The 17,226-nt window shown below is 64.6% G+C and overlaps 3 protein-coding genes across 3 annotated transcripts; 2 read left to right on the top strand and 1 right to left on the bottom strand.

Annotated features, from left to right (window-relative positions):
- Positions 1-402: 402 nt before the first annotated feature.
- On the bottom strand, positions 403-2,123 carry SSNA1 (SS nuclear autoantigen 1). Its single transcript, XM_007182728.2, has 3 exons — positions 1,967-2,123; positions 1,291-1,490; positions 403-952 (listed from the first exon to the last, which is right to left on the bottom strand). Exons 1-3 carry the CDS (start codon positions 2,016-2,018, stop codon positions 845-847), a joined length of 360 nt encoding a protein of 119 aa, XP_007182790.1. The 5' UTR covers positions 2,019-2,123; the 3' UTR covers positions 403-844.
- Positions 2,068-12,861, top strand: ANAPC2 (anaphase promoting complex subunit 2). Its single transcript, XM_057548035.1, has 13 exons — positions 2,068-2,297; positions 2,588-3,210; positions 4,171-4,303; positions 5,294-5,468; positions 5,638-5,757; positions 6,085-6,202; positions 6,882-7,063; positions 7,423-7,564; positions 7,928-8,003; positions 8,086-8,289; positions 11,777-11,906; positions 12,176-12,411; positions 12,499-12,861. Exons 1-13 carry the CDS (start codon positions 2,187-2,189, stop codon positions 12,709-12,711), a joined length of 2,463 nt encoding a protein of 820 aa, XP_057404018.1. The 5' UTR covers positions 2,068-2,186; the 3' UTR covers positions 12,712-12,861.
- Positions 12,862-14,615: 1,754 nt separating this feature from the next.
- Positions 14,616-16,588, top strand: TMEM210 (transmembrane protein 210). Its single transcript, XM_057548036.1, has 4 exons — positions 14,616-15,105; positions 15,836-15,971; positions 16,174-16,203; positions 16,342-16,588. Exons 1-4 carry the CDS (start codon positions 14,998-15,000, stop codon positions 16,554-16,556), a joined length of 489 nt encoding a protein of 162 aa, XP_057404019.1. The 5' UTR covers positions 14,616-14,997; the 3' UTR covers positions 16,557-16,588.
- The last annotated feature ends 638 nt before the right edge of the window (positions 16,589-17,226 follow it).

Below are 17,226 nucleotides of genomic sequence, written 5' to 3'. Positions count from 1 at the left end.
ACAGATGGACCCACGGAGGACTCGGGATGGAAGGCAGGGCCCTGGGCTGCATGGGAGAATGGCCTGTGACCAGAGACTGGGAGCAGGGGTGCTGCTGTCCGGCAGAATCTGGAATCACTGAGCTGGGGTGCAGCCGTTCCCAGGGGACCTGAGCACAGGAAGAGCATCTCCTTGGGCCAGGCCTTATGCTAGAAACCAGGACCAGTGGCCCTGATGGGAGAGGTGGGTGACGGGGGTCACACGAAATGCTTAGGAGCACCCTTACCTCTGAACGCAAGGCCGGTCACAGGGAAAGCCATCCCTTCACGGAGGAGCCATATTACAACTGGGCAAGGATTCGTATTTTGACTCTAGGGGGGCCCGGCAGCCGCACACTCCTGACACAAGCAGCAGGCTGACGTGGATCTTTACAAAGACAGTCTTTACTGACAGTCACAGGCCCCAGGCAAGCTCTGAGGTGAAAGAGGGGCCCAGCCCCTGCCCCACTTGCCTGGGCACCTGCGGGGCGAGGGAGGGGTGACAGGACTCCCAAGGTGCTGAGACCAGAAGCGGGCCTTCCCCGCAGCCCCAGGCTGGTGTGGAGACCTCAGTGGGACCCTGAGTAGAGCTGCCCTCCCCAGCGCCTGCGTGAGCTCAGAGCCAGGAACCCCACCTGGTGGGCTACGCTCAGGTCTTTCCTGTCACCCAGAGCCAGTGAAGGTTGGCAGTTGCCTCTCTCGGCACCAAAGACAACAAGAGGAAAAAGCTGCTGCCGTGAAGGATAAAGATGCTTTGAAGACAGACTTGCCGGGGGCTGAGCCGTAGAGGGGGCGCAGTGGAGGCAGGCCCTCCGCCTGTGGCCTCGTCAGCTGTCCTTGCCTCCGCTGCTCCTCTGCTCGGGGGCTGCGGCCTTGGTCAGGTTCCCCGCTTCCCTCTTCAGGACACTAAGCAGAGTCTGCGAGCTCTCCAAGATCTGCGAACAGAAACACCAGCTGGTTAGCACTGCTCCTCCTGTTGGAAAGCTCCCGCAGCCCAGCCCCCCTCCTGGGCCAGGGCCCTTCTCCCCTCTGAGTCTGGCCCAAAGCCCCTTCCTCGCACCCGGGGAAGCCAGGCCGAGGTCGGCTCTGGCTCCTGCCGCTGCTCTGCCGCTCACAGTCCGGAACCCGCTATGCGGTGATGAGCATGGTGCCAACAACAGGACCCAGGTCACGCCGTGTTGTCACTCCACGGGGGGCCTACAGCCTGTCTAGGCACCCCTGGGCCAGAAAGCCTTGGAGGGCTCGGCCCAGCACGCGGGCCCCCGAGCCCCACCTTGAGGTAGGCAGCCTCCGTCTCCGCGATGGTCCGATCGAACTCATTCCGAGAGGCTATCTTGCGAGCCAGGTTCTCGTTGACTCGGGCCAGCTTCTCCGTCAGCTGCCTCACCTCATTCTGCAGCCGCTGCTTCTCCTCCTCTTCCTGCTGGATCTGCCGGCACAACTCTTCCCGCTTCTGACACAGCTCCTCGATGCCTAGGGTGGGCCGAAAGAGACAGGCGCGGTGGGCCCGGGGCAGGAAGGACAGCACCGTCCCTCCAGCTCTGGAGCCCCCTGCTCTGGAGGAGAGAAGGCTAGTGGATAGTGGAGGACCCGGGTGCCAGATGGGCCACCTTTCGCCCGAGCCAGGCCAATGTCCTGCGTCAGAGGAGTCTCAGAGTTAAAGAAAGCACCGCGCGAGGCTCGAGGCATGAGGCCGGGAGGCCGTGCGTACTCAAGCCCATCGTCCTCTGCTCACTCCACAGATACCTAGCCCTCGGGGCGAGCCACACCGCGGCTGTGCGCTGGGCAGGTCCGCACGGCGTCCGCGCCGCCCCGGCCCGGAAAGCCGCGCACGGACCGTACAACACGCTCGGCCGCGCGCTGCGGGCCAGCTACTGCCCGCGACCGCAGGCCGGCGAGACCCACGCCCTCCCAGCCTGCCCGGCGGGCCCCACCGCTCGGCCGCTCACATTTGACCAGCTCGTTGTTGTAGTTCTGCAGCGCCGCGCCCTGCTGGGTCATGGTCGCCGCCCGGGATCCCGGCCTCTCCAACCGCCGTTACCGCATCGGGGCTCGCGCTTGCGCACTGCCTACAGACGGCGTGTCCACGGCGCACGTCACCGCCGCGCGCCTCTCGTTTGCGTCATCGCCGCGCGCCGCGCCGGCGGCTCTAGGAGCTGGTGGGCGCAGATGGCGGCGGCGGAAGCGGCGGCGCACAATGACCCCGGACCTGCCCAAGAGCTGCTGGTGGCCTGGAATACCGTGAGCACCGGACTGGTGCCGCCGGCCGCTCTGGGACTGGTGAGGCCCGAGAAGAGGGCGGCGGGCCCGTGCGGGGTTCCCGGGACCCTACGCGTCCACTTTCGGGTTCATACGGATCCCTCCGCCCGCTTCTGTCCAACCTGTTTCCCCCAGAGTCCTTTCTTGTTCCACAGCCTGTCCCTAAGCGTGGGCCCTGCATCCGTGCGACGAAGGGCAGCGGGGTTTCCGTAGGCTCCCCTGCGCTTTGTCCCTTTTTTGTCTCTCCACATCTGTCACCGCTCTCTCCACCTCTGCGCTGTGTTCTCTTCTTACAGTTTTCTGTACTCCAGGCATCCTCCCGGACCAGCGGTGCGGTTCCTCCAAAGGAGGAGGAGCTCCGGGCGGCGGTGGAGGTTCTCAGGGGCCACGGTCTGCACTCGGTCTTGGAGGAGTGGTTCGCAGAGGTGCTGCAGAACGACCTGCAGTCTAACATATCCCTCGAGTTCTGGAATGCCGTTTCCCAACGTGAGAACTGTGCAGACGAGCCCCAGTGCCTTCTGCTGCTCCTCGATGCTTTCGGGCTCCTGGAGAGCCGCCTGGATCCCTACCTGCGTAGTCTAGAGCTCTTGGAGAAATGGACTCGCCTGGGCTTGCTTATGGGCACCGGTGCTCAGGGGCTTCGGGAAAAGGTTCATACCACATTGCGGGGCGTCTTGTTCTTTTCCACTCCCAGAACTTTTCAGGAGATGATCCAGCGCCTCTATGGGCGCTTCTTGAGAGTTTACATGCAGAGTAAGAGAAAAGGAGAAGGAGGAACCGACCCCGAACTGGAGGGGGAATTGGACAGCAGATACGCCCGCCGCCGGTACTACCGCCTTCTGCAGAGCCCACTCTGTGCGGGATGTGGCAGTGACAAGCAGCAGTGCTGGTGCCGCCAGGCGCTGGAGCAGTTCCACCAGCTCAGCCAAGTCCTGTGAGTACTTGTGCCTGCGTGGCCGTGCCCCTGTTCCTCCTGGCTCCTGCTTGGCCTTCTGGGTCCAGCTGGCCCCTGCAGAGAGCTGCTGAGCTGGCTAGGGGTCTCTGCCACCTGTCCTGGTAGCCAAAGAGAGGGTCCCCAGGATCCGTGTGTTGTGAGTTTATACCTTTCACTCTGGACACAGGTGCACCTGTCATTCGCCCTAGCTCAGGATTTCACGCTTTGCTTATGCTAAGATTCCACGTGATTTTGAATTTCCTGGGCTGTGCAGGATTTTGCTGTGCTGTTTGTGGACTCTCAGGAGAGGAACGATGTTTATCCTATGGTTGCGAAAGGTGCGACTATTCTTTTTTCTCTCTAGAGCAAGTCAGAGATTAGACCAACGTGCTGGGCAAACTGATTGCCCTTCTGGTCTCTCGAGGAGGGAAGGATCTTGTTGTTAGAGCCAGGTCCTGTCATGTGGTCCCTCCACTCTCTGTGGCCACTTATGATGACTTTGTCACTTTGAGTGAAGTGGCAGCAGTGTAGCTGTTAGAGAGTCTCTTAGTTGGAGTGAGGGTGTGGTCTGATCCACAGAAGTTTCGTTCTCTCAGGAGCCTTTGTCCTTATAGATCGGCATCTGCACCAAGGAGCACAGACAGCTGCATCTGTGTTTGTGGGGCCAGGGTAGTGATGTATTTAGCTGTTGTCTCAGGGCCATTTCTGCGAGATGAGTCTTGGCCCCAGTAGCAAGACATGTTGATCATGTGGGGAAGGCCAGTGTCCCGGTCTGGGCAGAGAGGCCAGCTGGGGAGGGCGGGTGGTCACTGGCCAGTGCTTGTTTTCACAGCAGCTTTTCCTCGAAGCCTCTGGTGCAGTTGTGCCCCCGACGGGAGAGCTGTGGGAGGCACGTGCTGGGGTGGGGTTGGGCACGCTTGCGTGTGCTCTGCGTTCTCCACGGGCAGGGCTCTTCTCCAGACACAGGCTTAGTCTGCTGGAGCGGGTCAGTGCCGAGGCTGTGACCACCACTCTGCACCAAGTGACCCGGGAGAGGATGGAGGACCGCTGCCGGGGCGAGTACGAGCGCTCCTTCCTGCGTGAGTTCCACAAGGTGAGGACCCCCAGCGGGCTGTGTCCTTGTGGACTAGAGGTTTCTGGCAAAACTGACACCTCGGCTTTAGAAACAGCCAGAGCGTGGAGAGCCAGGTGCATCAGGACGTTGCTGGTGATTGAAGTCGTCTTGGTGCTGGGTGGAGGCCAGTCGTTCTGGGCCCATCCTGGTGATAGCAAGGAAGAGCCTGTGACAGGCTTAGCGAGGTCTGCGCAGGGTCACGTGGCTGGAGGCCACACCAAGGTCTGGGGTATCCCAGTGGGGTCGTCGGGGGCATCCACACTATTGGGACATGGTCTGGGATCTGCTCTGGGCTGCACAGAGTTGAGGAAGAGCTGCGCCCAACCACGGGGGGCTTCAGCCTGCTCCCACTTCCCGCCTGTTCCCCTCCACTGCTCCTGCTATCTGTCTCCTGAGGATGCAGGTAAGCTGTGCGGGTGAGGGGTGGTGTTCAAAGCAAGCGTCCCTGCCATGGGGGGGGTGGTGTGAAGCTGGAGGTCTGGCGGGTAGCTGTGCCGTCCCTAGGCGACACATCGTCCAGGTGGTCTTGCCGGTGGCTGGGCGGCCGTGGGAAGACATGTACGCGCTCGGGTCCGTGTGGTAGGGTGTCCTGTGGATTTAACGTGCACAGGCTCAGAAGTGTTCCCGCTGGGTGCTGTGGGTTGTGCTTGGGGGGGGTCTCGCTGTGCATGGGACCCCCAGGGTGTGTCCATCCGCTCAGACGTAGTGCCCTGTGTCAGAGCCACTGTTGCTGGGGATGAGCATGGGTGCTGGTGTGTGTGGAAGGGGCCTGGGTGTGTGTTGATGGAGGCCCTGGGAGGCCTCCTTTGGGTCCCTAGTCCTGCTGAATTTAACGTGCTCCTGGTCTCCAGAGTAGGTGGCCTTGGGGGCTCCCAGGGCCCAGCCAGCGGGGCGGGCAGCTGTGTGGCTTCTCCTCGTCTCTGCTCTGGGCATGGCCCCCAGAGTCCCACACCTGTGTCCTCCCGACAGTGGATTGAGAGGGTGGTCGGCTGGCTGGGCAAGGTGTTCCTGCAGGACGGCCCCAGCAGGCCTGCGTCCCCAGAGGCCGGGAGCAGCCTGCGCCGGTGGCGCTGCCACGTGCAGAGGTTCTTCTATCGCATCTACGCCAGCCTGCGCATCGAGGAGCTCTTCAGCATCATCCGAGGTCGGCCCACCTGCCAGGGAGCCATCTTCCTATGCCTCTGCCCTTCAGCTCATTGAGGGTGGGGCGGCGGGCACATCTGGGACCGCGGTGTCTCGAGCAGAGCCAGGCCTCTCGCACACAGTGTGTGTTTGCCACGTGTGCACGTGCTAGGACCGGCCTCTCCCTGCAGACTTCCCGGACTCCCGGCCGGCCGTGGAAGACCTCAAGTACTGCCTGGAGAGGACCGACCAGAGGCCGCAGCTTCTTGTGTCCCTCAAGGCTGCCCTGGAGACACGACTCCTCCACCCAGGTGCTGCCGAGGCCCACCCGCCATTCACCCTCAGGGCCCGGATCTGGAAGCCCAGGCCTGGGGCCTGTGGAGGGAGTGGGCTAAGAGGCAGTTTTGTGTGGTTCTTCGGGGGCAGGGGCAGCGCCCGGTCCCTTTAGAACAGACCCCACTTTGCAAGGGGAGAAAGCAAGTGAGCGCAGGGGTAGGGGAGGAAACAGCTCCCTGCAGATCACGCGGGTCTCCTGGGGGTGAGGTGGGACCTGCAGGTCACCTGACCCGGGTGGCTGCCTGCGCGGCCCTGTGTTGCCTGGGCCCTTCTGGGACAGAGCTCTCCCATCCCGGCCGTAGGCGTGAATACGTGCGACATCATCACCCTGTACATCTCCGCCATCAAGGCGCTGCGTGTGCTGGATCCCTCCATGGTTGTCCTGGAGGTGGCCTGTGAGCCCATTCGCCGCTACCTGAGGTGAGCGCCAGGGGCCGACTCCAGGAAGCTGCTCAGAGCTCCCGGCCCCACTCGTGCAGCTGCACTCCCCGTGGGTCTTGCTGGAGCCGGAGGGGTGTGGTCCTTGGGGAGCCGGGGATGCTCTGTCTCCCCTCCCGGGCTGGGCTCCTTCCTTCTGACAGCGCTGCTTCCCACGCCTGTAGCCCAGGGTCACCAGGCCCATGTGCAGGCCGGGGGGCCCCACACCAGCACGGACAGGCGCCCCTGCTCAGCTTTGCCTCGTGCCAGCCTGGCCCCAGGACTGGCGGGAAGGGTCGGGCCTTGTGTTGCTGGCCTTCTACCACGAGGAGCAGAGCCTCTCGGGCTGTCTGCCGGGAATGTGTTTGAGCAGGCGCCGTGCACAGCCACCCAGAAACGCAGAAGGGCACAGCGGAGGCTCGGGCATGGGGCCGGGCAGCGTCTGGAGCTGCCCTAACTCAGGCCTGCTGCCTCCTGGCCATGTGTGGCCTGGCCTTGGGTCTGTCTCGTCATCTCAGCTCTACTTCTAGAAAATGATAGCTTTTTAGTTTTAGGGGTGGCGGGGTGGGGGAGGGAGTCTCATGGGCTTGTCTTTAGCACGTGACTGACGGCCCTGGCTGCAGGGGTCAGGTGGGGTCCCGTGTTCGGGTGGGACAGGCGGTGAGGGGCTCGTGCCTGGCAGGACGCGGGAGGACACGGTGCGGCAGATCGTGGCAGGGCTGACCGGGGACTCGGATGGGACGGGGGACTTGGCTGTTGAGCTGTCCAAGACGGACCCGGCAAGCCTGGAGACCGGCCAGGACAGCGAGGATGACTCGGGCGAGCCAGAGGACTGGGTCCCCGACCCTGTGGACGCGGATCCAGGTCAGCGCCTGCCGGCCCTGCTGCCAGGCTCTGGATTTCGGGGGGTGGTCCAGTCGGGCAGGCGCTGTGGTCTCCAGTTTGTTGCCATGTGGGCTCTGGAGCTCGAGGGGATCCATGGTCAGAGTGTAACCCCGCCTGGTTCCCCAGGGTTCTTCACCTGGCTTGGGTGGCGTCCCCGTCCAGACCCGTGGGGGGGGGGGGTGGTGCCCTGCCTGCCCCACCTGCTTCTGCTGCTTCAGCTGGAGAAGGAGTGGGTTTTTGGCCTCCCCACCTCATGGGCTCGGCCGGGCCGGAGCCGCCTGGTACCATCTGTGCCGCCTCCGTGTCTGAGAGGCGCCGGTGGTGCCCGTGCCGTGCAGGGAAGTCCAGCTCTAAGCGGCGCTCCTCAGACATCATCAGCCTGCTGGTCAGCATCTACGGCAGCAAGGACCTCTTCATCAACGAGTACCGCTCGCTGCTGGCCGACCGCCTGCTGCACCAGTTCAGCTTCAGCCCCGAGCGGTGAGGCGTGTGAGGGGCCACTCCGGGTCCCCAGGGAGGCGTGGCCTTCACTCGCAGTGGCTGCTCTCCGTTAGCCCTGGTGCGCGTCGGGGATGCGCTGGGTCCCTGAGGCTGGGTGGGGACTGACCTGTGCTTGGCCTCTGCCCCCCGGGGGAGGGGGGACCTGGGGGCAGCCAAGGAGCCTGGGGCGGTAGGTCCCAGGGCTTCCGGGCCTCCTGGGGTGGAGTGGGCACAGGGCTCCCACCTCTCCTCCTGGGCTGGGGGCGTCCCCGCTCCGGGGAGGGGGTTGGGGGGGCAGTGTCGCTCTGCAGGTGCCAGTTGGGGCGGGGGCACACCACAGCCCTCAGAGATGCGTCCTTCCAGGGAGATCCGCAACGTGGAGCTGCTGAAGCTGCGCTTTGGCGAGGCCCCGATGCACTTCTGCGAGGTCATGCTCAAGGTAGGTGCCTGGGGCTTCCCGCCACCGCCTGGCCCCTACCCCTGCTAGTCCGGACCTTCAGGAGACCCCGTCTCCCCCGCAGGACATGGCAGACTCGCGCCGCATCAATGCCAACATCCGCGAGGAGGACGAGAAGCGGCCCGCAGAAGAGCAGCCGCCGTTTGGGGTCTACGCCGTCATCCTCTCCAGCGAGTTCTGGCCGCCCTTCAAGGATGAGAAGCTGGAGGTTCCCGAGGACGTCAGGGAGGCCCTGGAGGTCTACTGCAGGAAGTACGAGAAGCTGAAGGTATGGCCGCGCCGCCGGGGCGCCTCGGACGAGTCCCTCCGCGTCTGTGCCCTGCGCTCAGCGCCCTCCCCTCCCCTCCTGGCAGCCTGGCTGTGCAGGTGTGCACACTCTCTGCACGCCCTCCTGTGCCCCCAAGGCGCTGGGAGTGGGCGTGCCCCTGGGCTGCCTCTTCCACCGTCCACCCCCTTGGCCTCAGAACCAGGGGCTGGGCTGCAGTGATCGGCCCCGGGGGAGTTGGGGGCCGTGTCTCCTCCGTGCGCGTCTCCAGGGAGTCTCCAGGTTGCTTTTGAGGTGTTTGACCTCTGTGATCCTCCGCCATCCTGCCCCTCCCTGGCTTGTTTCCCTGGAAGCTGCTGTCTGGAGGACCCAGACCATGCTGTCTGCTGTCAGGTCCCTGGGGCCACAGGGCTCGGCAAGGAGAAGCAGGTGTGTGGGCTGGTCAGGAGGCCGGGGGGCCAGGAGTGGCCGATTGGCAGAGTTTATCGCTTGTCCCCTCCAGTCCTGGCGTTGGGAGTCCAGGTGAGAGGTGTGGGCAGGTGGAGCCTGGCGTGGGCAAGGGTCCGTGGCACGGAGGACCCTTCTTCCAGGTGATGGTTCAGAGGAGCCGTGTTGGGAGAGAGGAGGGAGTTGGGACACCTGTCCCAGGTTTCAGGGGACAGGTGGAGAAGTGGAGAAGTGGGTTCTGGGGCGTTCAGTCTGATGAGTGGGGTGTGGGGCCTGAGAGGCCACCGGCTGGAGGAGACACCAGGCACCCAAGCAGAGGACAGGGCCGCAGGTGTCCAGGGTGCAGACCCTGAGCCCTGGAGGGACCTGGGACACCCCTGGAGGTGGGAGCCCTCAGGACAGAGCCCCAGGAGGGCGGCAGGTGGGGCCCGGCCGGGACCCTTCCTGCCCCTGCGTGGGGGGTGGCGCTTGCTCTGTGGGGCCCTCCCCAGTGGAGGACGTCCACGTGGACCGCCCGTGTGCTCGGCGCCCTCCCCTGCTGCTCTGGCTGCCCTGCTGGCCTCTGCGCCGCAGCTCGCCTGCCTGGAGAGGCCCCGCCGGCTTCCTCCGGAGTCCCCCCCGGGGCCTGGGGGTGGCTCAGGCATGTCCTCCTTCTCAGGCCCACGTACCCGGCGTGACGGCGCTGGAGCGGCCGGGCAGGCCCCCGGTCTGTGCCAAGAGGTCAGGCCCGTGGCCACGGTGCCTCTGCCTCCCGCCAGCCGGGCTCCTGGCCCGAGGACCGCGCTGGACACGTGGGGGTGGCCGTGCCTGTGCCATCCGCTGCTGGGCCTCGCGTGTGCCCGCTGCAGGCTGGAGGGGTGGTAAAGGGCACGGCCTGGGAGCCAGAGTGCGAGGTTATGAGCTTGGCCAGCTGCCAGCTGTAGAGAGGTTAGCTGTCGCCCCCCTTCAGAGCTGGGGGCATGAAGAAGGACTTAGAGCAGCGCTTAGCTCAGAGTGACCAGTGCCCCCCGGGGCAGCGCTAACAAAGTACTCCAGACAGGGGCCATCGATGCACCGGAAACTTATTGTCTCAGTTCTGGCAGCCAGAAGTTCAAAGCCAAGGTATGGGCAGGGCCGCGCTCCCTCCAAAGGCTCCAGGGGAGGATCCTCTTGCCTCTTCCAGCTGCTGGGGCTCCAGATGTTGCTTGGCTCGTAGAGGCGTCACTCTGACCCGTGCACCGTGCCCCACAGCCTCTCCCGGTGTCTCTGTGTCCAAATTCTCCTCTTATGGGGATACCAGTCATACTGGATTTAGGGCCCCCCACGCCAGTGTGACCTCACCTTAACTAGCTGCATCTGTAGTGACCCGACTGGCAAATAGGGTTACATTCTGAGGCACTGGGGGTGAGGACTTTAACATCATTTGTGGAGGTCACAGTTCAACCTGTGAGAGTCTACTCTCTGGCCCCCCAAATTCACGTTCTTCTCACGTGCAAGATACATTTAGCCACGTCTACCGTCCCCAAAGTCTTAACCATTCTGGCACCAACTCAAAGTCCCAGATCTCTAAGTCAGGTCAGGGTGAGAGCTGGGGCACGATCCTCCTTCAGCTGTAAACCTGTGAATAAATATCTCTCTGCTTCCAAAGTCCAGTGGTGGGACAGGCGTTGGGCAGACACCTGCCTTCCAAAAGGGAGATACTGGAAGGAAGGGAGGGTTCCCAGGCCCTAAGCAAGTCTGAAATCCACTGGAGGAAGTTCCCCTCCATTTGGCTGGATGCCAGTCTTCTCTGCCCTGGGGGGCAGCCCCACCCTGCCAGGCCAGGCCTCTGCATCACGGCCCTGCCCTCAGAGTCATGCTCTCCTTTGGCCGTCCCTCCCTTTCCACCCAGGCTGGCCTCGGTTCCACTGCTATTAAATTCTCAGGAACCTTGTTGGCCTGCATGCAGTTCTCGGCGTCCAGTCCGTGGGCCTGGGGGCTCTCACACCTCTCCTGGACCCTCTCTGTCCTGGCTCCTGGGCACTGCTGGTTGGTGCCACCTTGACACAGGTCACCTCTAGGGCCATACGGGCTCTGTCTGCAGAGCCCACGGCCAGGTGTGCAAACCCCCGAGTGCTGCTGGCTCCTTTCTGCTCACCAGGTCCTTCCTCGGTTTTCCCTCTCAAGTCACTAGAAGCGGTGAGGAGAAAGCAGGCTGCACCTTCCATACTTTGCTTGGAAATCTCAACCTAACGAACGTCCAGGTTCCTCCCTCGCGAGTTCTGCTTTCCACCCAGCAGAGCACGTCTCTGCCGCCGCGTGACGGGTCGCCTTTCCTCCCATCTCTGGTGATGTGTTCCTTGCTTCAGCAGGCCTCACTGGAATGGCCTTTCCTGTCTGTGTTTCTGCCAATAGTCTCTCCAGGGCAACCCAGGATTTTATGAGCATGCAGCTCAAAACTTTCCCAGCCCCCCCCATCCCCCAACACCACAGCCACATCCACGTGTTCTAAAAAGGTATTTGCTACAGCAGCACCTTCCCCTCTGGCTGAAGTCTGTATCGCTGTCCCATGGTGGCTGTAACAACGTACCGCACGCCAGGTGCTAAAACAGGAACTTCTCTTGGCTCTGGAGGCCAGGGTGTGAGATGGAGGTGTGGGCCTTCTGGAGGCTGTGGGCGAGTCCTTCCTGCCTCTTCCAGCCTCCAGGGGGGCCTGTGTCGCTCCAGCCTCGAACACCGTCTGCCCTCCCGTGAGGACCCTGATTGAGTTAGATTAGGGTTCATGGGGCTCCAGCACGACCTCTTCTTCCCTAACGACATCTGCAAAGGCCTGGTTTCCAAGTCAGGTCACTTTCTGAGGTCCTGAGGCCAGGACGTGGACGTTTCTCTCAGAGGCACAGGGGCCCTTGCTGTTAGGGGGTGCCGGTTGAGGGGGAGGGGACTGGAGTCCCGCCGTGTGCTGGTCCCGTCGCTGCCCGCCAGGGTGGGGGCAGGTCAGGGAGCCCTTCCTCACCCGGTCCCAGGTAGCAAAGCCTTGTCCAGCCGGACCCGCCGGGCGGCCTGTGTTGACCCCAGCCCTCCCCAGGCCATGCGGACGCTCAGCTGGAAGCACACCTTGGGCCTGGTGACCATGGATGTGGAGCTGGCCGACCGTACCCTGTCTGTGGCGGTGACCCCTGTGCAGGCGGTGGTCCTGCTGTACTTCCAGGACCAAGGTGAGCCCCCAGCTGCCCTGCTCTGGCCACGCCTCCCGGGAGGGCACCGTTCTGTCCCCGGTGGAGGGTGGGTGGAGGGTGGGCAGGACCCCGGCGGCCCAGAGCCATGCGGGCAGTAGGCCCTTCCCGCCCGCCCCCCCCCAGCCCCGTCCCCCCGCTGGGGCCTGGCTGTGCCGTGAGGGTCCTGCCGGTCCTGCTGAGCTGGGCCGACGAGCTGCGGGGGCACAGCCCCGCCCAGCATGCCGTGTGCTCGGCCGCCCTGCCCACAGCCAGCTGGAGCCTGGAGGAGCTGAGCAAGGCGGTGAAGATGCCTGTGGCGCAGCTGCGGCGGCGCGTGTCGGTGTGGCTGCAGCAGGGCGTGCTGCGGGAGGGGCCGGCCGGCACCTTCTCGGTGGTGGAGGAGGAGCGGCCCCAGGACCGCGACAGCATGGTGCTCGTCGACAGCGACGACGAGAGCGACTCGGGCATGGCCTCGCAGGCCGACCAGAAGGAGGAGGAGCTGCTGGTGCGCCCGGGGCCTGGCAGGTGGGGGCGGGGGGGGGGCCGCCCAGAGCGGGGCCTGACCGCCGGCCCCCGGCCGCTGTGCCCCCAGCTCTTCTGGACGTACATCCAGGCCATGCTGACCAACCTGGAGAGCCTGTCGCTGGAGCGCATCTACAGCATGCTGCGCATGTTCGTGGTCACCGGCCCCGCGCTGGCCGAGATCGACCTGCAGGAGCTCCAGGGCTTCCTGCAGAGGAAGGTGCGCGACCAGCAGCTCGTCTACTCCGCTGGCGTCTACCGCCTGCCCAAGAGCTGCGGCTGAGCCGCTGCCAGGCCCCGCCCCCGCCCAACCCCCGCCCAGCCCCCGAATGAGAGTAAAGCAGACGGTTCTCCCTCCCTCCCTGTCCTGCTGGCTCTGTGGGCTTCGTGGACACGCGGTCAGGCTCTCCCTCGAGACCGGCCTCCAACAGAGCCTAGCAGAGCCCGGCTCCCGGGAGTCGGCGGGGAGCTGCACACCTGGGTTTGGGCTCCAGGCCCGGAGTCCTGGCACGTGGTGTCTCTGGGCCACCGTGGCTGACAGAGGCCCCCGTCACTCCTGGCTTGGGCAGGAGCTCACCGGGGGTGGGCTGTCTGGGAGATGGGCCCTCCTGGGCCGCCCTCCTGAGGGGCCTCAGCTCCAGCCTCACCCCTCTGGCCTTTGAAAGAAGCCCTCGGGTCCCCCTCTCTGCTGGCGTGAGGGTCTGGCGCCCAAATGCTGGGCTGAGGGCCCCAGGGCTGCTGCTGGGGCCCGGGGGCTCCATCAGAATGCGTGAGGTGGGCGGGTGGCCAGGCAGCCCCTGTGAAGCCAAGAACTTCTTGCGTCTCCAGCATGACGTGCTGCCTGGGATACGCCTAGGCTCGGGCAGCTGCCGTGCTGGGGGCTTCCAAGGAAGAGTGCTTTCAGAAAGGCCAGTTCTTTCCGTGCCCCGAGGCGTGTGGTCAGGAGCGCCTGGGGGCCTCGATGTTCCTAGCACAAGATGCCGGGCCCAGTGAGTCCAGCCATCCCCAGAGCTGCAGCACAGGGGTGTTGTGTCCGGAGCACTGGGTCCTGTCTGAGGCCAGCACTGGGGGCCCCGCACTGCCCTTGCTCCCAGGTCCCAGGAGGCGGGGAGGCTGTTAGCTCTGCCAGGCCCGAGGCCTTCAAAGCTGCGCTCGGTGCCGCAGCCTCCGTGGCCCAGACCTTCACTTGTCCAGCGGGAACTGATCGAGCCCGGTGGCGCCGTCCCCACGGCAACAAAGGCCCTTTGGAACGAACGTCTCCACTGCCCTGCTCCTCCCTGCGGTGCATTCCCAGGCCTGGAGCCGTGACCGCTGCCCCCACACACGCTGCGGCTCCTCACCAGCCTGCGCCCGGTGCCCCCGCTCCTCTCTTTGGCCTGTTCTGCTCGAGGGCCCTGGTGTCCGTCCTGCTCTGGGGCTTTGCTTTTTTTTGTTTCTTGGCTGTGCCGTGCAGTTTCTGGGGTCTCAGTTCCCCACCCAGGGACTGAACCCACCCCACAGTAGTGAAAGCCCGCAATCCTAACCCCTAGACTGCCCGGGAACTCCCTCTAGGGCTTTTCCTTCTTGCTCCACGGAGTGGTGTTTGCTGTGGGGTTTGGAGAGATGAGCTGCATAGCCTTAGCAGTTTGAGGAGTGACAGGCCAGTGGGTCCCCGCCTTGGGCTCCACCTGCTTGGCCCCTCCAAGGCGGGCTGCACTGTGGTCACAAGAGGGGCTTGGGACTTCCCTGGCGGCGCAGTGGTTAAGAATCCGCCTGCCAATGCGGGGGACACGGGTTTGAGCCCTGGTCTGGGAAGATCCCACATGCCACGCAGCAACTAAGCCCGTGCGCCACAACTACTGAGCCTGCGCTCTAGAGCCCACGAGCCACAACGACAGAGGCCGCATGCCACAACTACTGAAGCCCGCGCGCCTAGAGCCTGTGCGCCACAAGAGAAGCCGCCGCAATGAGAGGGCCCCGCACCGTGACGAAGAGTGGCCCCGGCTCACTGGAACTAGGGAAAGCCTGCGCACGGCGGCAAAGACCCAACGCAGCCAGAAATAAATAAGTAATAAAGACACTTAAAAAAAGAAGAGGGACTTCCTGCCTGGCACTGGGCTGGGCATGCCTTCGTCATCCTAACCAGGATGCAGACCTGCTGGACTGGCCTGGCAGGGTGGCAGTGCCAGCCGCTGGGCCTGGACACACCTGCTCTGAGTCCCTTTGGACTCAGTTTGTGGATGAGTGTGGTAAAACCCAGCGTCTCAGGTCATAGGATCACTCAACAGGTGTAGGTGTGTGCCAGGAGCTGCCACCAGGAGGGGGCACCTGTGTGAGGGTCAGGGAGGTCCCCAGTGACCAGGGGTTGGCTGCCGCCCAGTGGGGCGCTCCCCACCCCCAGTGCTTGTGGGGTTAGCCGTGGCGGGGGGCAGGTATTTGCTCCTGCTGCCTGGGTTTGCTCGGCAGGTCCTTAGGGGAGGAGGCTGAGGTTAACCCCGGCCGCGCCAGCCTCCTGTGGACAGCGCTCGCCTGGTCTGTGAGAGGCTGCACAGGGGACAGGCTGCGGCGGTGGCTGTGAGCGCCAACTGTGATGACACACTTCCGCCAGAGCCCCAGGCGCCGTCTGCAGCCATTTCGCAGCCACCTGGGCCTCGAGGGTGTCCTGCGAGACACTGCCGGGGCCCATGTGCGGCGGCGGGTGCGTGTGCACCCCCGGGCCTCCCTTGGTCCCTGCTTGTTCCAGTCCTGGGGGGAGGGTGGTGACGTGAGTCAGCTGGAGCCCAGGCCCCACCTAAGCTGCAGCAGCCCTTATCCTGACAGAGAAGCTGAGGCCCAGGCTTGCCCACTGTGGACCTCTCTGGGTTTCCAGGCCGCTGCCTCTGCGACCCCAGGGGCCCAAGTGCAGCCGCTGCCCCTTTGCCGTGAAGCGCTCTCCTTCCAAGACCGCGGCAGCCCCGCCGCTGCCCCTGCCTCAGATCTGGCCAGAGCACTCTGGAGTGACTCCCAGGCCCCGGCCGCCCTACCTGCCCTACCCTGGGGCTGCCTGCCCAGGGCTCCTCGAAGCCCAGCGCCTGAGGGCGGTGAAGCCCAAGGCGAGGCCCTGCCCCCACCCGCCCTGCCTCACAGCTCCATTGTGAGGTCAGCACCTTCCGATGGGTTCTGTCCAGAGGCGTGGACATGGCCCCCTGTCCCCAGCCTGACTCCTGCCTGGTTGGCAGCCCCCTCGGCCTGATCTATTTGTCCCTTTTGCTCATCCCTGCTGCAGGTGCCACCTCCTGTTCCCCAACCCTGTCCCCAGCCAGGGCCCCTCCCTGGTCCAGGCAGGCCAGGCGCACCCGTGTCCTTCTGGTGGCTGCCGGGGGTGGGAGGGTGGGCTTGGGGGTCACCCACGGGGAGGTGACGACAGCCCCTTGGCCCTGTGTCTGCAGCTGGAACCTACTGCGAGTGTAGCCTTGGCCTCAGTCGCGAGGCCCTCATTGCCCTGCTGGTGGTGCTGGCGGGCATCGGCGCCAGCTGCTTCTGCGCTCTCATCATTGTGGCGGTTGGCATCATTCGAGCCAAGGGGTGCGTGAGCCCCAGGGCCAGGGCGGGCGGGTGAGGGCTGCGGGGCCAGGCCGTCCCCCTGGGCCCTTGGCCTCGATGGGCGAGGTCACCAGGGACTTGGGAATGGAATCTCCCAGAATGGGATGGAGAGAGGTGTGGGGAGCACCGCTGGGCTCCTGGAGGCAAGACTCACGCCTTACCTTTGTTCCCCCCTGCCCCTCAGTGAAACATGCCCCGGACACATGGACAACAGGTGAGTGACCCCAGGGGAGGACCCCCAGGGTGAGCTGTGCCCCTGCTCCCCGAGCCCCCCGGGAGGTGTGGTTCACATACACGGCAGGAGCCCTGGCTGGTTGAGGCCTCATGAGCCTGTGCTGATGGCCACCTGCAGCTGGCCTGACCTGGACAACGCTGTGCAGGTTGGTGGGGCACTTCGGGGCTCAGGAAGATCACATGGACCTGCACACGGTGCATGTGGAGTCCCACCTCATGGCCCCTGAAATGGAGGTCTCCATGACGCCGCCCCTGGAAGATCATGGCCTCACGACCATCACTGTGGACTCGACCCTAGCGGAGCTGCCCCCCCAACCCCCGCCGCCTGAGTAGGGCTTCGGGCAGCTGGGGGAAGGGGAATTAAACAGTAGTTAGCGAGTCTGCGTTGTCCTCCCTGCTGGCCCGCCTCGAGCCCTTCTGCAGATGCATCTTGGGGTGGGGGAGGGGTCTGTACCTACCTGCGTCGCCTCCTGTCTCTTCAGTGGGGTGCCCAGTGCCCATGCTGGGCTCCCGCTGTCCACCCTGCAGGGCAGGGGGCACACCCCTGGGGTTTCCACTTCCTGCCGTCGTGGGCCCAGCCCAGCTCCTCCCTGCATCTTCCTGCTGCTCTGTCCCATGAAGTAGGCAGCTCCCCCCCGCCCCCCGTGAGCCCCTGCCCATCCCACCCCCACCCCCACCCCAGGAAAATGCCGGGACAGGACCTGCAACTCTGGTGAGTCCAGAGGGAGCAGCACGTGACAGGAGGACTTCGGCTGGTGCCCCTGCTCCACCCACACTGTGTCCTTGAAGTTCCGGCAGAGTCCTTGGTGGGCAGGGTGGGGCAGATGTGGTGGCCTCCCCTTCCTCAGGTGTGCAGCCCTCCCTCTACCTCACTGCCTGTCCCCTGGGTTCAGGCCCCCATCATGTGCGTGTGCCCCATGGGGATGGGACCATCCCTAGGTGGGGGCTCCTGTATATGTGCTCTAGGGTCACTCTGCTGAGAGGAGGCGGGTGGAGACTCGGG

Source organism: Balaenoptera acutorostrata, chromosome 6, assembly GCF_949987535.1.
Source record: "Balaenoptera acutorostrata chromosome 6, mBalAcu1.1, whole genome shotgun sequence".
In the NCBI taxonomy this organism is placed as follows: Eukaryota; Metazoa; Chordata; class Mammalia; order Artiodactyla; family Balaenopteridae; genus Balaenoptera; species Balaenoptera acutorostrata.
This window is presented reverse-complemented; position numbering and strand designations above follow the sequence as displayed.